The sequence below is a fragment of the Salmo salar genome, chromosome ssa19 (genome assembly GCF_905237065.1).
Source record: "Salmo salar chromosome ssa19, Ssal_v3.1, whole genome shotgun sequence".
NCBI classification, from domain to species: Eukaryota; Metazoa; Chordata; class Actinopteri; order Salmoniformes; family Salmonidae; genus Salmo; species Salmo salar.
The window spans coordinates 76,552,137-76,569,754 of NC_059460.1; the positions used below are offsets into that span (position 1 = coordinate 76,552,137).

General features: G+C 44.1%; 1 protein-coding gene across 2 annotated transcripts in view; it reads right to left on the minus strand.

Moving 5' to 3' along the window:
* LOC106579641 (piezo-type mechanosensitive ion channel component 2) overlaps window positions 1-17,618 on the minus strand; it is a 258,629-nt gene that overhangs the window by 150,878 nt on the left and 90,133 nt on the right. For both annotated transcript variants that reach the window (XM_045702749.1, XM_045702748.1), the window contains exon 5: window positions 11,111-11,276. In XM_045702749.1, the coding sequence (XP_045558705.1) occupies window positions 11,111-11,276 (166 nt within the window). The remainder of the gene's footprint in view (window positions 1-11,110; window positions 11,277-17,618) is intronic.

Below are 17,618 nucleotides of genomic sequence, written 5' to 3' on the forward strand. Positions count from 1 at the left end.
GAGACCTAGACAACAACATAGGAAGTCAGCAACACATGAAAACACAACACGGTAGCAACACAACATAACAACAACATGGTAGCAACACAACATGGCAGCAGCACAACATGGTAGCAACACAACATGACAACATGGTAGCAACACAACATGGCAGAAAAACAACATGGTAGCAGCACAAAACATGGTACAAACATTATTGGGCACAGACAACAGCACAAAGGGCAAGAAGGTAGAGACAACAATACATCACATGAATCAGCCACAGCTGTCAGTAAGCGTGTCCATGATTGTGTATTTGAATGAAGAGATGGAGATAAAACTGTTCAGTTTGAGTATTTATTACAGCTCGTTCCAGTCGCTTTCTGCAGCGAACTGAAAAGACGAGTGACCCAGGGATGTGTGTGCTTTGGGGACCTTTAACAGAATGTGACTGGCAGAACCGGTGTTGTACGTGGAGGATGAGGGCTGCAGTAGATATCTCAGATAGGGGGGAGTGAGGCCTAAGACGGTTTTATAAATAAACATCAACCAGCGGGTCTTGCGGCGTGTATACGGAGATGACCAGTTTACAGAGGAGTATAGATTGCAGTAATATGTCCAATAAGGAGCATTGGAGCATAAAAAAACATCTAGCCGCTCGAGAGCACCCTTACCTGCTGATCTATAAATTACGTCTCCGTAATCTAGCATGGGTAGAATGGCCATCTGAATCAGGGTTAGTTTGGCAGCTGGGGTGAAAGAGGAGCGAGGAGCGGGTGAAAGAGGAGCTGCAGTAGGCCTACTGTATATGCAAATAGACCATTGCCATATATGGATCTGTGCCATTTACTTTGAACTGGACTATGTTTACAGCATGAGCAGTCATGAGTAGATGCGCTTGTTTAGAGATTAAAGCGAAAGATGCATGTAGCCATGTGTGCACATCTTGTTCATATCCTTTGCTAGTTAGTGAGTTATTAGCCTAGTTATAGATAATTTATAGTCAGCAATAGGGGAGTGATTGCTTCCTACAAGAGCACAAAATGTATAGATTTCTAGACATCTTTGAAAAGTGAGTCAGCTGAAGTGCTTTTTTTTTGTCTTAAAGGGGAGGTATTGTGTTTTGAGACAGGCTTGAATAAGCTAAGTAGCCAATAGGCAGAGGGTAGCATAATTTGTCTGATTCTCTGTAATAATGGTATGGTAAAATGTATGCATTTTATTTTGTAAAGTGATTTATTGCATTAAACAACACAACAACATTTTCAGTCACCTCCTTGTCTGAAGGATGAGTGGATAAACAGGTTAATGTCAAGCCCTGCATGTTTTTTTCTCTCCAAACACCGCACATTGGCTGCTACTGTAGGCTGAATGATAGATCAGCTATTTCCATGTAACATTTTTATGAAATGTATTTTCTCCATTGTTTTTCATGGTAGGCCACTCTGGTAGCCACAGAAGCGTACTTGGCCACTGTTATAACTGTAACTTAAAGCGGGTACAGCCTCAGTGTTCACAGTAAAACACTAACTTAAAGCGGGTACAGCCTCAGTGTTCACAGTAAACGCACGCTGGAAGTTGCACAACATTTTCACAACGCTCAAGTTTGCGGTAAGCAGACCTGAAATTTGCTCATTGCTGAAATAAATTAGAGGGAACATTGGTTCTGACAGCTCAGGGATTAACACACAGACGAAACCCAAATGATTAGTGGTGGGGAACACATCCCCCCCCAATTATTAATAGGCATGGAAAATGGACCTCAGACTTCAGTCAAAGTGAATTATTGAATTAAAGACAGCCGACGAGAGAGAAGAAAGAGAGAGAAGAGATAGATAGAGAGAGAGAGCTGTGCCCATGGATACAGGAGCCCAACATTGGGAGCCGAGTGGGTTTTCTGTCACAGAGTCAGACATAACACAAACCACACGCTCACCTTAGAGAAAAATATATTAGGCAGTGGACATGAATTCATTATTAATGTTGTCATTCAGTCTGGAGCCTTACCTGTCACTGTCATGGTCTCAGAGGTATTCCATACATGTGGTGACTGTAATTCACCCTGGCACCACATAACTCAGGCTGGTGTCAAAGCAGGCCATCTATAGACCAATAAATGTGGGTCTGATTGCAAACCAAGATGTGTCTCAAGGAGGAAGGAGAGAACCATCAAGAGTAAATACATGACCTGCTAAAACAGGTTGAGAAAAAACTAGAACAGGTCCATGAAACAGAGGGGCAAAAAACTTCACCAGGTCTATGAAACAGAGGGGGAGAAAACTAGAACAGGTCTATGAAACAGAGGGGGAGAAAACTAGAACAGGTCCATGAAACAGAGGGGGAGAAAACTAGACCAGGTCTATGAAACAGAGGGGGAGAAAACTAGACCAGGTCTATGAAACAGAGGGGGAGAAAACTAGACCAGGTCTATGAAACAGAGGGGGAGAAAACTAGAACAGGTCCATGAAACAGAGGGGGAGAAAACTAGACCAGGTCTATGAAACAGAGGGGGAGAAAACTAGACCAGGTCTATGAAACAGAGGGGGAGAAAACTAGACCAGGTCTATGAAACAGAGGGGGAGAAAACTAGACCAGGTCTATGAAACAGAGGGGGAGAAAACTAGACCAGGTCTATGAAACAGAGGGGGGGAGAAAACTAGACCAGGTCTATGAAACAGAGGGGGAGAAAACTAGACCAGGTCTATGAAACAGAGGGGGAGAAAACTAGACCAGGTCTATGAAACAGAGGGGGAGAAAACTAGACCAAGTCTATGAAACAGAGGGGGAGAAACCTAGACCAGGTCTATGAAACAGAGGGGGAGAAATAAAAACTAGAGTTCTTTTGCAAAAGCTGGTCTGAGCCACATGGCTGAATAAACAGCGCCACCTTGGAACAGGATGCACACGTGGGCAGAAAAAAATGGAAGAGTTGCCGGGAACGGGGCACATAACGAAGGTCAAACGAAGGGGTGTGGGAGCTGTAGGAGTGGGATCAATCCAGTCATTGTGGAAGGCGGTACTCAAGTTAAAGCCAACGAGCGGAACGGAGTCACACAAGCGTGGAGAACCGCTCGGTGGAGACCAACATTTTTGTTTTGACAAATAAAGTTTTTAACTCACGGTTTCCTTCGCACGGCAAATGTTTTTACATATTGTTTTCCAACTTTCACCAAGCAGGATTGCTTTAAACTGATGTCATACGTGTTGTGTAATGCAAGAGGGAATAGGGAACGAATAAGCATGTCGTTATTTTGATAGGAACGAGAGGCTCTTAAATTGAATCAATTGATGAAGTTCATAACATTTACAAGGACTGAACTCAATGCCCTAAAATGGTTACAAGAAGATTACACACTTTTAATTTTTACTGCATTAATAATTGGGTATATCAAATCGAATGGGATGGTATAAAATAGTCATCTAGATTTAGAATCTTGTACCGCAGTCAAAACTGAGTGTACAAATCATTAAGAACACCTGCTTTTTCCATGACATAGACTGACCAGGTGAATCCAGGTGAAAGAGATGATCCCTTACTGATGTCACTTGTTAAATCCACTTCAATCAGTGTATATGAAGTGGAGGAAACAGGTTAAAGAAGGATTTTTAAGCCTTTAGACAATTGAGACATAGATGGTGTAAGTGTTCCATTTAGAGGGTGAATGGGCAAGACAAAATATTTAAGTGCCTTTGAATGTAGTATGGTAGTAGGTGCCAGGTGCTTTTATACGGTAACCCAAGTTGGAATGATCCATTTATACGGTAACTAAAGTTGGAATGACCCTGCAACAAATCCAGTCATCCACTACAAAACATAATGAATAAAGACAAATCCACAATCGCTTTGGGTAATATGACCAAGCCTGACAATTTCATGTTCGGCTGCCAAACGAAATCTCTATACAACCCGTCTAAAGACCCAACCTAAAACCCTTTCAAGAAAGCTGGTTCGCATTTCATCAGCTGACCCTAACCAATCCCCATCCCCTCATTTCTCGTTCGCTCTCACTAACGGCTATCTCGTCTCTGAGGCATTTCTTCAAGGCCGAACATACGCATTGTAGCCTGTGGGTTACCAGGTCTGCAGAGAAGCGGTTGCCAGATTTGTTCCAAAGCGGTTCCCGAGGGAGAGAAGCTCTCCAACGTACAGGGAGGCTGATCAAACCCAGTGGATTAAGAGCTATCCAGGTAATAACACCAAGGTCATAGCAGAATTACCATCAGGGCAGCTGTTCTGGATGACTGCGTGATCACACTCTCCGTAGCCGATGTGAGTAAGACCTTTAAACAGGTCAACATTCACAAGGCCACAGGGCCAGACGGATTATCAGGACGTGTACTCCGAGCATGCTGGCAAGTGTCTTCACTGACATTTTCAACCAATCCCTGACTGAGTCTGTAATACCAACATGTTTCAAGCAGACCACCATAGTCCCTGTGCCCAAGAACACTAAGGTAACCTGCCTAAATGACTACCGACCCGTAGCACTCACGTCTGTAGCCATGAAAGGCTGGTCATGGCTCATATCAACAGCATTATCCCAGAAACCCTAGACCCACTCCAATTTGCATACCACGCCAACAGATCCACAGATGATGCAATCTCTATTGCACTCAACACTACCCTTTCCCACCTGGACAAAAGGAACACCGACGTGAGAATGCTATTCATTGTCTACAGCTCAGCGTTCAACACCATAGTGCCCTCAAAGCTCATCACTAAGCTAAGGACCCTGGGACTAAACACCTCCCTCTGCAACTGGATCCTGGACTTCCTGACGGGCCGCCCCTCAAGTGGTAAGGGTAGGGAACAACACATCCGCCACGCTGATCCTCAACACGGGGGCCCCTCAGGGGTGCATGCTCAGTCCCCTCCTCTACTCCCTGTTCACTCATGACTGCACGGCCAGGCATGACTCCAACACCATCATCAAGTTTGCCGATGACACAACAGTGGTAGGCCTGATCACCAACAATGATGAGACAGCTTATAGGGAGGAGGTCAGAGACCTGGCTGTGTGGTGCCAGGACAACAACATCTACCTCAACGTGATCAAGACAAAGGAGATGATTGTGGACTACAGGAAAAGGAGGACTGAGCATGCCCCCATTTTTATCAACGGGGCTGTAGTGGAACAGGTTGAGAGCTTCAAGTTCCTTGGTGCCCACATCACCACATCATGGTCCAAACACACTAAGACAGTCGTGAAGACGGCTTCCCCCTCAAGAGACTGAAAAGATTTGGCATGGGTCCTCAGAATTGGCAATGTGGTGCCAGGACAACAACCTCTACCTCAATGTCAGCAAAACAAAGGTGTTGATTGTTGACTCCAGGAAGCAGAGGAGGGAACACGCCCCGATCCACATCAACAGGGCTGCAGCAGAGAGAGTCACGAGTTTGAAGTTCCTGATCGTCCACATCACAGATGACTTGACATGGACCAACTTCCTATGGCGGATGAAGAAATTCGTCATGCCATCCCGGGTCGTCTCCAAATACTACTGCTGCACCATCGAGAGCGTCCTGACCAGTTGCATCATGGCCTGGTACGGGAAGTGCTCCTTCTCCAACCACAAGGCCCTCCAGCGGGTGGGGAAGAAGGTCCAGTACACACACATCAAAACATCTGCTACCAGACTCTTATTTGCTATTGCTAATACTGCACGATTTAAACACTTGCCCCCCATCACTCCTTCTCTGATACATGTGCAAACATCAATTGTGTCTTCCTGTTTTATACTTATGCTAAAATGTAGATTTTATTCTACTGAGCCATTTACTTTATGTTCATATTCTTATCTTTTATTATTTCTTATGTTGTTGCATTGTCAGGAAGGAACCTGCAAATAAGCATTTCATACGACAGTGTATGCCATGTAGGGGTGGTAGGTAGCCTAGTGGTAGGAGCGTTGGACTAGTAACCGAAAGGTTGCAAGATCAAATCCCCAAGCTGACAAGGTAAAAATCTGTCATTCTGCGCCTGAACAAGGCAGTTAACCCACTGTTCCTAGGCTCTCTTTAAAAATAAGAATTTGTTCTTAACTGACTTTCCTTGTTAAATGAAGGTAACATTTTTTTTAAATAAATGCCATGTGCATCCTGTGCATTTGACTAATAAAACTTGATACTTGAAAAGAGGACTGCAGCTTTCTAGGCTCTGAGAGAGCATTGCAATGGCGACTGTGTGTGTGTGTTGAAGTCTCTGGGTGGATTACTGGGGTTCAACATGTAAAGTAGGTTCCCCTTTCATTAATTGCCTGTGATCACACCCCACTGGGAATAAAATAAAGATACCAGGGGATATCTTGACATGACACACTTTTGATATTCTACAGAATACAGACCATGTACCATATCCTGACAAATTCTGAATCCAGATGTGTCTTTTAGACATACTGTTTATGATAATGGGATTACTCCGAATACCACTCCTGGACATTTCCTATGGCCGGATATGGACTCATTCAATATCCTGAGATATGTGACATCCTATTTTCTCTCTTCGTGTTGACAAATACTGACTGTATGCATAGCATATCTGTGTTTTCTCAGCACATTCCAAGATAGGAAGCTATATTGAGTCCAGATATGCATCTTCTGGCTGAGGTCCATATCCGGATCTTGATATGTTTTTTGATATGCTGAAAATAAGGACGATTTCAGATGTATTTCTGAGTTTTCAGCACATGCTCAATAAATTAACAAATATAAAATCTCTATTTTTTCCATTGACATATCATTTTTGGATTCCCTCTGTATATCATACATGGTATGTCTGGATATTGACTCACTAGATATCCTTAGAAAGTGTCTCATTACAAAGAATATCCTACAGTAGCTCCATATATGAAATAAGAGCTAATAAAATGTCAGATATACCCAGAAATATATAGATAAAGATATTCCCTGATATTGAACCTTTTTGCCCAGCGCCCATTACTGTTGTAGTAACCAAACTGGCCCAGGAATTCTCTACTCTAGGCCCAGATAAGTTCAGTCGTAAGGACTGATTAAATCATTTTTATCAGAAAAGGACAGATGGAGGACAGCAGAGATTTTGGAATAGGTTTATTAATCTATTCTACATGACCAAAAGTATATGGACACCTGCTCGTCGAATATCTCATTTCAAAATCAATGGAATTAATATGAAGTTGGTCTCCCCCTTTGCTGCTATAACAGCCTCCACTCTCCTGGGAAAGCTTTCCACTAGATGTTGGAACATTACTGTGTGGACTTGCTTCCATTCAGCTAAAAGAGCATTAGTGAGGTCGGGTACTGTTGTTGGGCGATTAGGCCTGGCTTGCAGTCGGCATTCCAATTCATCCCAAAGGTGTTCGATGGGGTTAAGGTCAAGGCTCTGTGCAGGCCAGTCAAGTTCTTCAACACTGATCTGGACAAACCATTTCTGTATGGACCTTGCTTTGTGCACGGGGGCATTGTCATGCTGAAAAAGGAAAGGGCCTTGCCTACACGGTTGCCACAAAGTTGGAAGCACAGAATCGTCTAGAATATCAGTTTAAGCTGTAGTGTTAAGATTTCCCTTCACTGGAACTAAGGGGCCAAGTCCGAACCATGAAAAACAGCCCCAGACCATTATTCCTCCTCCACCAAACTTTACAGTTTGCACTATGCATTCAGGCTGTCTGCTAGATGGTGAAGAGTCCAATGGCGACAAGCTTTACACCACTCCAGCCGACACTTGGCATTGCGCATGGTGATCTTAGGCTTGTGTTTGGCTGCCCGGCCATGGAAACCCATTTCATGAAGCTCCCGACTAACAGATCTTGTTCTGACATTGCTCCCAAAGGCAGTCTGGAACTCAGTAGTGAGTGTTGCAACCAAGGGCAACAGATTTCTCCGTTGGCCTGAGTCTGCACAACCCTGCCAGGACCTAGGATCAAGAGAGACACTAAAGTGTTTTAGTACTATATCTCTTGACACAATGATGAAAATAATCATGGCCTCTAAACCTTCAAGCTGCATACTGGACCCTATTCCAACTAAACTACTGAAAGAGCTGCTTTCTGTGCTTGGCCCTCCTATGTTGAACATAATAAACGGCTCTCTATCCACCGGATGTGTATCAAACTCACTAAAAGTGGCAGTAATAAAGCCTCTCTTGAAAAAGCCAAATCTTGACCTAGAAATTATAAAAAACTATCGGCCTATATCGAATCTTCCATTCCTCTCAACAATTTAGAAAAAGCTGTTGCGCAGCAACTCACTGCCTTCCTGAAGACAAACAATGTACACGAAACGCTTCAGTCTGGTTTTAGACCCCATCATAGCACTGAGACTGTACTTGTGAAGGTGGTAAATGACCTTTTAATGACGTCAGACCGAGGTTCTGCGTCTGTCCTCGTGCTCCTAGATCTTAGTGCTGCTTTTGATACCATCGATCACCACATTCTTTTGGAGAGATTGGAAACCCAAATTGGTCTACATGGACAAGTTCTGGCCTGGTTTAGGTCTTATCTGTCAGAAAGATATCAGTTCGTCTCTGTGAATGGTTTGTCCTCTGACAAATCAACTGTAAATTTCGGTGTTCCTCAAGGTTCCGTTTTAGGAGCACTATTGTTTTCACTATATATTGTACCTCTTGGGGATGTCATTCGAAAACATAATGTTAAATTTCACTGCTATGCGGACGACACACAGCTGTACATTTCAATGAAACATGGTGAAGCCCCAAAATTGCCCTCGCTAGAAGCCTGTGTCTCAGACATAAGGAAGTGGATGGCTGCAAACTTTCTACTCTTAAACTCGGACAAAACAGAGATGCTTGTTCTAGGTCCCAAGAAACAAAGAGATCTTCTGTTGAATCTGACAATTAATCTGGATGGTTGTACAGTCGTCTCAAATAAAACTATGAAGGACCTCGGCGTTACTCTGGACCCTGATCTCTCTTTTGAAGAACATATCAAGACTGTTTCAAGGACAGCTTTTTTCCATCTACGTAACATTGCAAAAATCTGAAACTTTCTGTCCAAAAATGACGCAGAAAAATTCATCCATGCCTTTGTTACTTCTAGGTTGGACTACTGCAATGCTCTACTTTCCGGCTACCCGGATGAAGCACTAAATAAACTTCAGTTAGTGCTAAATACGGCTGCTAGAATCCTGACTAGAACCAAAAAATGTGATCATATTACTCCAGTGCTAGCCTCCCTACACTGGCTTCCTGTTAAGGCAAGGGCTGATTTCAAGGTTTTACTGCTAACCTACAAAGCTTGCTCCTACCTATCTTTCCGATTTGGTCCTGCCGTACATACCTACACGTACGCTACGGTCACAAGACGCGGGCCTCCTAATTGTTCCTAGAATTTCTAAGCAAACAGCTGGAGGCAGGGCTTTCTCCTATAGAGCTCCATTTTTATGGAATAGTCTGCCTACCCATGTGAGAGACGCAGACTCAGTCTCAACCTTTAAGTCTTTACTGAAGACATATCTCTTCAGTAGGTCCTATGATTAAGTGTAGTCTGGCCCAGGGGTGTAAAGGTGAACGGAAAGGCTGGAGCAACGAACCGCCCTTGCTGTCTCTGCCTGGCCGGTTTCCCCTCTTTCCACTGGGATTCTCTGCCTCTACCCCTATTACGGGGGCTGAGTCACTGGCTTACTGGTGTTCTTCCATGCCGTCCCTGGGAGGGGTGCGTCACTTGAGTGGGTTGAGTCACTGACGTGGTCTTCCTGTCTGGGTTGGCGCCCCCCCTTGGGCTGTGCCGTGGCGGAGATCTTTGTGGGCTATACTCGGCCTTGTCCCGGGATGGTATGTTGGTGGTTGGAGATATCCCTCCAATGGTGTGCAGGCTGTGCTTTGGCAAAGTGGGTGGGGTTATATCCTACCTGTTTGGCCCTGTCCGGGGGTTCATCGGATGGGGCCACAGTGTCTCCTGACCCCTCCTGTCTCAGCCTCCAGTATTTATGCTGCAGTAGTTTATGTGTCGGGGGGCTAGGGTCAGTCTATCACATCTGGAGTATTTCTCTTGTCTTTTCCGGTGTCCTGTGTGAATTTAAATATGCTCTCTCTAATTCTCTCTTTCTCTTTCTTTCTTTCTCTCTCTCGGAGGACCTGAGCCCTAGGACCATGCCTCAGGACTACCTGGCTTGATGACTCCTTGCTGTCCCCAGTTCACCTGGCCGTGCTGCTGCTCCAGTTCCAACTGTTCTGCCTGCAGCTATGGAACCCTGACCTGTTCGCCGGACGTGCTACCTGTCCCAGACCTGTTGTCCCAGACCTGCTGGAACCCTGACCTATTCACTGGATGTGCTACCTGTCCCAGACCTGCTGTTTTCAACTCTCTAGAGACAGCAGGAGCGGTAGAGATACTCTCAAAGATCGGCTATGAAAAAGCCAACTGACACTTACTCCTGTGTTACTGACTTGTTGCACCCTCGACAACTACTATGATTATTATTATTTGACAATGCTGATCATTTATGAACATTTGAACATCTAGGCCATGTGCTGTTATAATCTCCACCCGGCACAGCCAGAAGAGGACTGGCCACCCCTCATAGCCTGGTTCCTCTCTAGGTTTCTTCCTAGGTTTTGGCCTTTCTTGGGAGTTTTTCCTAGCCACCGTGCTTCAACACCTGCATTGCTTGCTGTTTGGGGGTTTAGGCTGGGTTTCTGTACAGCACTTTGTGATATCAGCTGATGTAAGAAGGGCTATATAAATACATTTGATTTGATTTCTACGCGTTATGTGATTCAGCACTCGGCAGTCCCATTCTGTGAGCTTGTGTGGCCTAGTACTTTGCGGGCTGAGCCGTTGTTGCTCCTAGACATTTCCACATCACAATAACAGCATTTACAATGAACAGCTCTAGAATGGCATACATTTGACTAACTGATGTGGCTGAAATAGCCAAATCCATTAATTTGAAGGGGTGTCCACATACTTTTGTAAATATAGTGTATTTATATATGAAAGTTAAAAGTATTTCCTTTCTTTGGGCTCTGTTAGTCTTGTCACTACTCTTTAGTGAGTTTCTGGCCTGTACTGAGTACAACATTTACAAGGGTAGGGTGTATGGGTGTGTATAGGTGTTGGGAGTGTGGGCTTCCGCTGTAAATCCAGATGTGCCAGGGGCAGAAGTTTGTCTGTAGAGAGATGATGAGCTCACCTGACTGTCTGACTCGCATTCGACGTCATGCTGCTGTGATTTGTCTTTCACCTGCTGCTTCTCCTCCAGACTCAGGCACAGTAGCCACGTGACCAAGCCCGCCACGAACATGCCGATGTCTGGCATGAACACACGGATGCCGTTTCCTGCATCGGCACCCCGGACACTGCAGGGAGAGATAGAAACAGGGAAAATGGTTAGCCAACAACGACAGATAAGAAAAGGTAAACAGTTTGGGTACTACTTTGTTTACAGTTTTCAGATGCAGTAGCCAACACTGTACTGCTTCATGAGGATTCCTGTCAGCTAGCCAACACTGTACTGCTTCATGAGGATTCCTGTCAGCTAGCCAACACTGTACTGCTTCATGAGGTTTCCTGTCAGCTAGCCAACACTGTACTGCTTCATGAGGATTCCTGTCAGCTAGCCAACACTGTACTGCTTCATGAGGATTCCTGTCAGCTAGCCAACACTGTACTGCTTCATGAGGTTTCCTGTCAGCTAGCCAACACTGTACTGCTTCATGAGGATTCCTGTCAGCTAGCCAACACTGTACTGCTTCATGAGGATTCCTGTCAGCTAGCCAACACTGTACTGCTTCATGAGGATTCCTGTCTTTACAACGAGGCGATGGTAAACACAACTTGATGTGGTTAACAGCTAGTTAATATATAATTCACAACATGGGTTTTATGGCTCATAACAAGGTAGAGTAATCGTTAAATAGTTTACAGTCTGAATTCCTCCCCTATAAATATGTGGGTGTGTTTCTCACTTATAGCTAAATGGTACTCAACTTATGACCAAATCACCTTCATTCATATTCCGATATTGTTTACAGGATTTGTTTTCTCACACAAAACTGTGTGGATTGGTTGGGTAAATATTGAGTAAAGGAAGTAAATCAGAGGGGAAATGAGGAAATGAAAAATGAAAAGGTAAACAAAGAAGTCTTCAGGACATGAAGCTCTAACGTCAAAGTACAACGGGTTCTATACATTGTGTTCTATACATTGTGTTCTATACATTGTGTTCTATACATTGTGTTCTGTACATTGTGTTCTATACATGGTCTCCTATACATTGTGTCCTATACATTGTGTTCTAAACATGGTGTTCTATAAACGGTGTGCTATACATTGTGTTTTATAGATTGTGTTCTATACATGTTGTTCTGTAAATCGTGTTCTATAGATTGTGTTCCATACATGGTGTTCTATACATGGTGTTCTATAAACGGTGTGCTACACATTGTGTTTTATAGATTGCGTTCTATACATGTTGTTCTGTAAATGGTGTTCTATAGATTGTGTTCTATAGATGGTGTTTAATACATGGTGTTCTTTACATGGTGTTCTATAACCGGTGTGCTATGGATTGTGTTCTATAGATTGTGTTCTAAACATGGTGTGCTATACATGGTGTTATATAAATGGTGTTCTATAGATTGTGTTCTAAACATTGTGTTCTATACATTGTTTTCTATACATGGTGTTCTATAAAACACATTTTACAGGCCTTTCTCCATCCATGCCAATTAAAGCAAGGCCCATATTAAATATATAAGCATTATCACTAAAAAATAGCATTTATCCCTTAGCTCATCAGTGTACTGCGCTAGCTTCTTAAAACACACAGAAAACATTTTGTTCCATAGTAAAAGTGTGGGATATTCCCACTGTCCTCTCTGTTACAGCGCTGGTCTGACTAGTTCTTATTTCCCATGCTCTGGAAAGGTATGTAGTGGCTGTTGCAGCGGGCTCTCTGGTCCCCCTTGCTTGACCAAAAATGTGCCCCCCAACCCCAATTTCCCCTGAAAAGCGTAACCCAACTTCTAAACTTTCATATTTGTTTGGGTTCAAAGCAGTGTGCAGCAACACTTGCAGATGTGATAGAGAGAAGAAAAATAAAAAACCCTTCTATTTCAGACCTTGAAAGGAAATGTCTTGGGCCAGTAGAAGTTAACTTTTCAGAGGAAGCTTTAGACATACATTTTCTATTTGTGAATTGGGAGTAGGAGCGCAGTGCTGGCCTATGGTTGGCAGAGCGCTTTCATAAGAGGTCCTGGTGGGAGTACACAGCACAGTACACCCTCTATGAACCAGAGGACAGCTCAGGAGCCTGGTATTTCTGGTGAGTCATAGTGCACCGGGAGACCTTGTGGTCGGGGTGGGACCAAGACATCCCTGGGGTGGGAGACAGTGTGGTCGGGGTGGAACCAAGACATCCCTGGGGTGGGAGACCTTGTGGTCGAGCTGGAACCTAGACATCCCCGGGGTGGGAGACTGTGTGGTCGGGGTGGAACCAAGACATCCCTGGGGTGGGAGACCGTGTGGTCGGGGTGGGACCAAGACATCCCTGGGGTGGGAGACCGTGTGGTCGGGGTGGGACCAAGACATCCCTGGGGTGGGAGACCGTGTGGTCGGGGTGGGACCAAGACATCCCTGGGGTGGGAGACCGTGTGGTCGGGGTGGGACCAAGACATCCCTGGGGTGGGAGACCGTGTGGTCGGGGTGGGACCAAGACATCCCTGGGGTGGGAGACTGTGTGGTCGGGGTGGGACCAAGACATCCCTGGGGTGGGAGACAGTGTGGTCGGGGTGGGACCTAGACATCCCTGGGCTCACTGCCAGGTACACTTGGGAGAGCACAAGGTGATGATGTCAATTAGTTTAGAAGGGATGACAGAGTCTGAAGGAAGGGGAAAAAGTCTGACGTAGTGAACTGGATTCTGTTATCAGTTTGAAGGTGTCAAGGAAGGCACTTTTGAAAGAGCAGGTAGCCATTGAACAGAAACGTCTCCTCTAGAGTCCCATGGCAGTTGGGTCCCTGTGATGGTACTTGAAGAAACGGCTTTATAATCTCCTCAGACAGGATATGCTGCCACGAGCAGTGGGTGGATATTTGAGTTTTCACAGGCTTGTTTTGCTTCATGTTGGGTTGCATAAAACTCTAAGCAAATGTTTGGAATCCCATGGCGCTCGCTTCGCATGAGATCTGACATTCAAAAGCGAGCGGCCAGGGGAGGGCACAGACACAGACGCTTTGAACCGAGTGATGTTTGCCTTCGTAAAAATTTAGTAAGTGACAGACGGCGCTAGTTAACACGCTACAAAAACACATGCAAGAACTGGGTGCCCCGTATGGCGGAGGAAACACAAGCTCTTTAATGAAGCCTCTGTGTCTACACGGTTTGCTTCCCTCTCAGCATTTAAAGGGTCTTTCATCTCAGTCCTGCTCATAAAGACAGAGCTGTAGAGCTGTGAGCTGGCAACAAAAACGCCTGCATATGGCATTAATCTGGAACCGGGAAAGGGCCTTAAAGGGGAGGTGATCAAAGTGGCTAAATTAACTGTACAGATTTAGCTTGTCAGTCTCATCTCTGGAAAGATAGCTTGTATAGCATTGAAAATTTAACTGGTTGATGAATACAGAGAAAAGTTGTTACCGAGAGTAAACAGTGAACTGGCAGTTCATTTCGGAAGCCATAACAAAATTCTGCACTAGCTAGCGAGCTAACTCGATTTAGCTGTTATGAGACACTAACTGGCACTGGACTTTAGGCCTTGAGGGCACACTGGCATATCTATCATTAGGAGTAGACAGTGCCACCGTGGCTCTCCAGGGTCCCCGGCAGGGCTACAACACACAGAGAAGGAATAGGCAGCTCAGAGTATGGAAAAGACAAGGTTGTTCAAACAAACCAAAACACCAATATAGCAAAAGGGGGGCTTTGATAAACATGTGATATGGATTTCAACCTGAATCCTAAAAAGTCTTCAACCCAGATCATTTGCATTTACAGTAACTTTACCATTTCAAAATAAGTCATTTATTTTCTCTAAAAATGGCATGTAGTATTTCGATGTCAAAACGAGCCACATCAGAAATGAAAGAGCTTCAATTAATAAAGACCTAATAACATTATGATTGGAAGAAAATGATTCAAGGATTCATCAAGGATTTTGACTTAGAATAATTTTTCTCTTAGTGTTTTTTATTTATTGTTAAAATAGCTTAGAAGATCCCAAAAGACCTTGCAGGACTTTGTTTTCACCTACTTCCATTACTGTACCTTTTGTTTGCTCTACACCTCCAAAGGCCCATCCAGTATCCTGTCAATGCACGTTCTATCTACGGTACGTTGAGAGCTTCTGGATATGATTGTCCTGTGTTTCTGTTTGGGTGCACATCCTCACCGCATAGGAGATTAATTTACCATTAAGGCTAATTAAAACATTCTACATGGGCATGTCAGCACATGTCACGCGACATTCCAAATGCACTTAACTCACATTCCACAAAGACACAATCTGCCTTCTCCACTGTTTCCATCACAGTCTGCTACAACTCAATCATTCAACAACTTTTGCATCGGCACATGGAACATGTAAATGAATGCACATGTTAACGAAGAAGCTGTAAAATTCTATGAATACAATCTCCCAAAAAGGAAGCTCATTCATTCAGTCATTTTGCTACCAGACCACCCCATGAGAGAAATAATATGGGAGTCCATGACCTAATAATGACAGAACACTAAGATCAATGACAGGAGGACGTCTGAGTGAATAGCTTTCAATTCCCGACTGAACACATCTCAACCATCTAGTGGGATATCTGGTCGTCCCGTAATCCAATCACATCTCTCGTGCGAGTTCCTAATTAATTACCACGGGCTTCTACCATCTTTGCGTCAAGGTCCATCAGAGCTGAGACAGTGTGTCGTTCATCTAAGGACATGGCGGAAATGTGAACATTTACATTTTAGTCATTTAGCAGACACTCTTATCCAGTGCGATTTACAATAGTGAATGCATACATTTCATTTCATGCATTTTTTTTGTTTTGTACTGGCCCCCGTGGGAATCAAACCCACAACCCTGGCGTTGCACACACCATGCTGGCGTTGCAAACACCATGCTCTAACAACTGAGCCACAGGGAAGACCACATATTCAACGATTGCGGGCTTATCCGAGATCTTAACATGAAACATATGGCATGCTCATATCTTACATTACACCTGGGCTACAGCACCCAAATAGACTCACATGAGTCTATTTGGTGAGTCTGTAGCCCAGGTGTAATGTGGCTGGGGTGGGTTTACTTAATGAGATGAAGAAACCTGGTTTAAGAGCTTTGATACCTCTACTTTGAAAGGATTGTCTGTAAGCTACGGATTTGTGCATGATCAGCATGTGATTCTGATCCAAACCTTTAGCCCTGCGGCTTCAGCAGACTGTTTAACATTAATAACATAATCATCAGCAAGTATCTCTCAACAAATCCAAATATCATGAATATCACAGGGACCACACACAGACAAAATGTGGTTTGGTAACACTTTATTTGGATAGTCTGTGGGGCATCTACAGTTGCTCTTCTACATACTATCAGCAACATTTCAACTAACTATCTACTAACACTAACCCTAGCTTAACCCTTATCCTAATCCTAAACGTAACCCTTACCCTGACCCTAACCCTAACCTTAACCCTTATCCTAACCCTAACCCTAACCCTTACCTTAACCCTTGTTCTAAACCTAAACTTAAACCTTACCCTAACCCTAACCCTAACCCTTATCCTAACCCTAATGTAACCCTTACCCTAACCCTAACACTAACCCTAACCTTAAACTTAACCCTAACCCTTACCTTTACCCTAAACTTAACCCTTACCTTAACCCTTGTCCTAAACCTAACCGTAACTGTAACCTTAGCAAACAGTTGCTTATCAACAGATAGTTTGTTGATAGTCTGTAGAGCATCTACATGGGACTATCAGAATACAGAATACAGAATCCAAACATAAATAGATTCCTGGAGATGGTTCATTAACATAAGCAAAGCTCGTCTCATGTAGCATAGAAAAACCTTTGAACGTCTGAAAGCCGACAGCTATGGATTAACACGATCATGAAAACAAAATAACCTTCATAACCGTTTTTAAAAAATGAAACGAACAGCTAACTGTAGACTGGAAAGCTGGGCATACGTGCGATTGAGTCGGTTTCTGTTGTAAATTATACAATGGGTGGGTCTAATCCTGAATGCTGATTGGTTAAAACCGCATTCCAGCTGGTTTCTATTCCACAAGTTGCCACCGGCTATTTACTCTGTTCCATCAGACTGCGCAATCCACTGTCTCATCAGCCCAGCCAGGCAATTTATAAACTTGATCTCCACTATAAAAAGCATCTAGACATTATCTCACATTTCTTTTAGACTAACATTTAGTTTTCAACAGCAGAGGTTTGTATAAATCTTGCTGTTTTTCTCTCAAACATTTGCAACATTGTTTCAATATTTAAATTCGATCTCCAGCTGTCCCATAGTAATGCAACTGACAACAGGAACACTGAGGAGTCTGCTCTCAATCAGTGTAGACAGCTTGCTGCTGCCAATCTGCTAATCATCAGACGGGGAGGGGAGAGGAGGTAGGCAGTCCACGTGGGTAACTGGAGGGCCCTGCCTATACAAAAACAAAGCCCCGGGCCTATGATTTG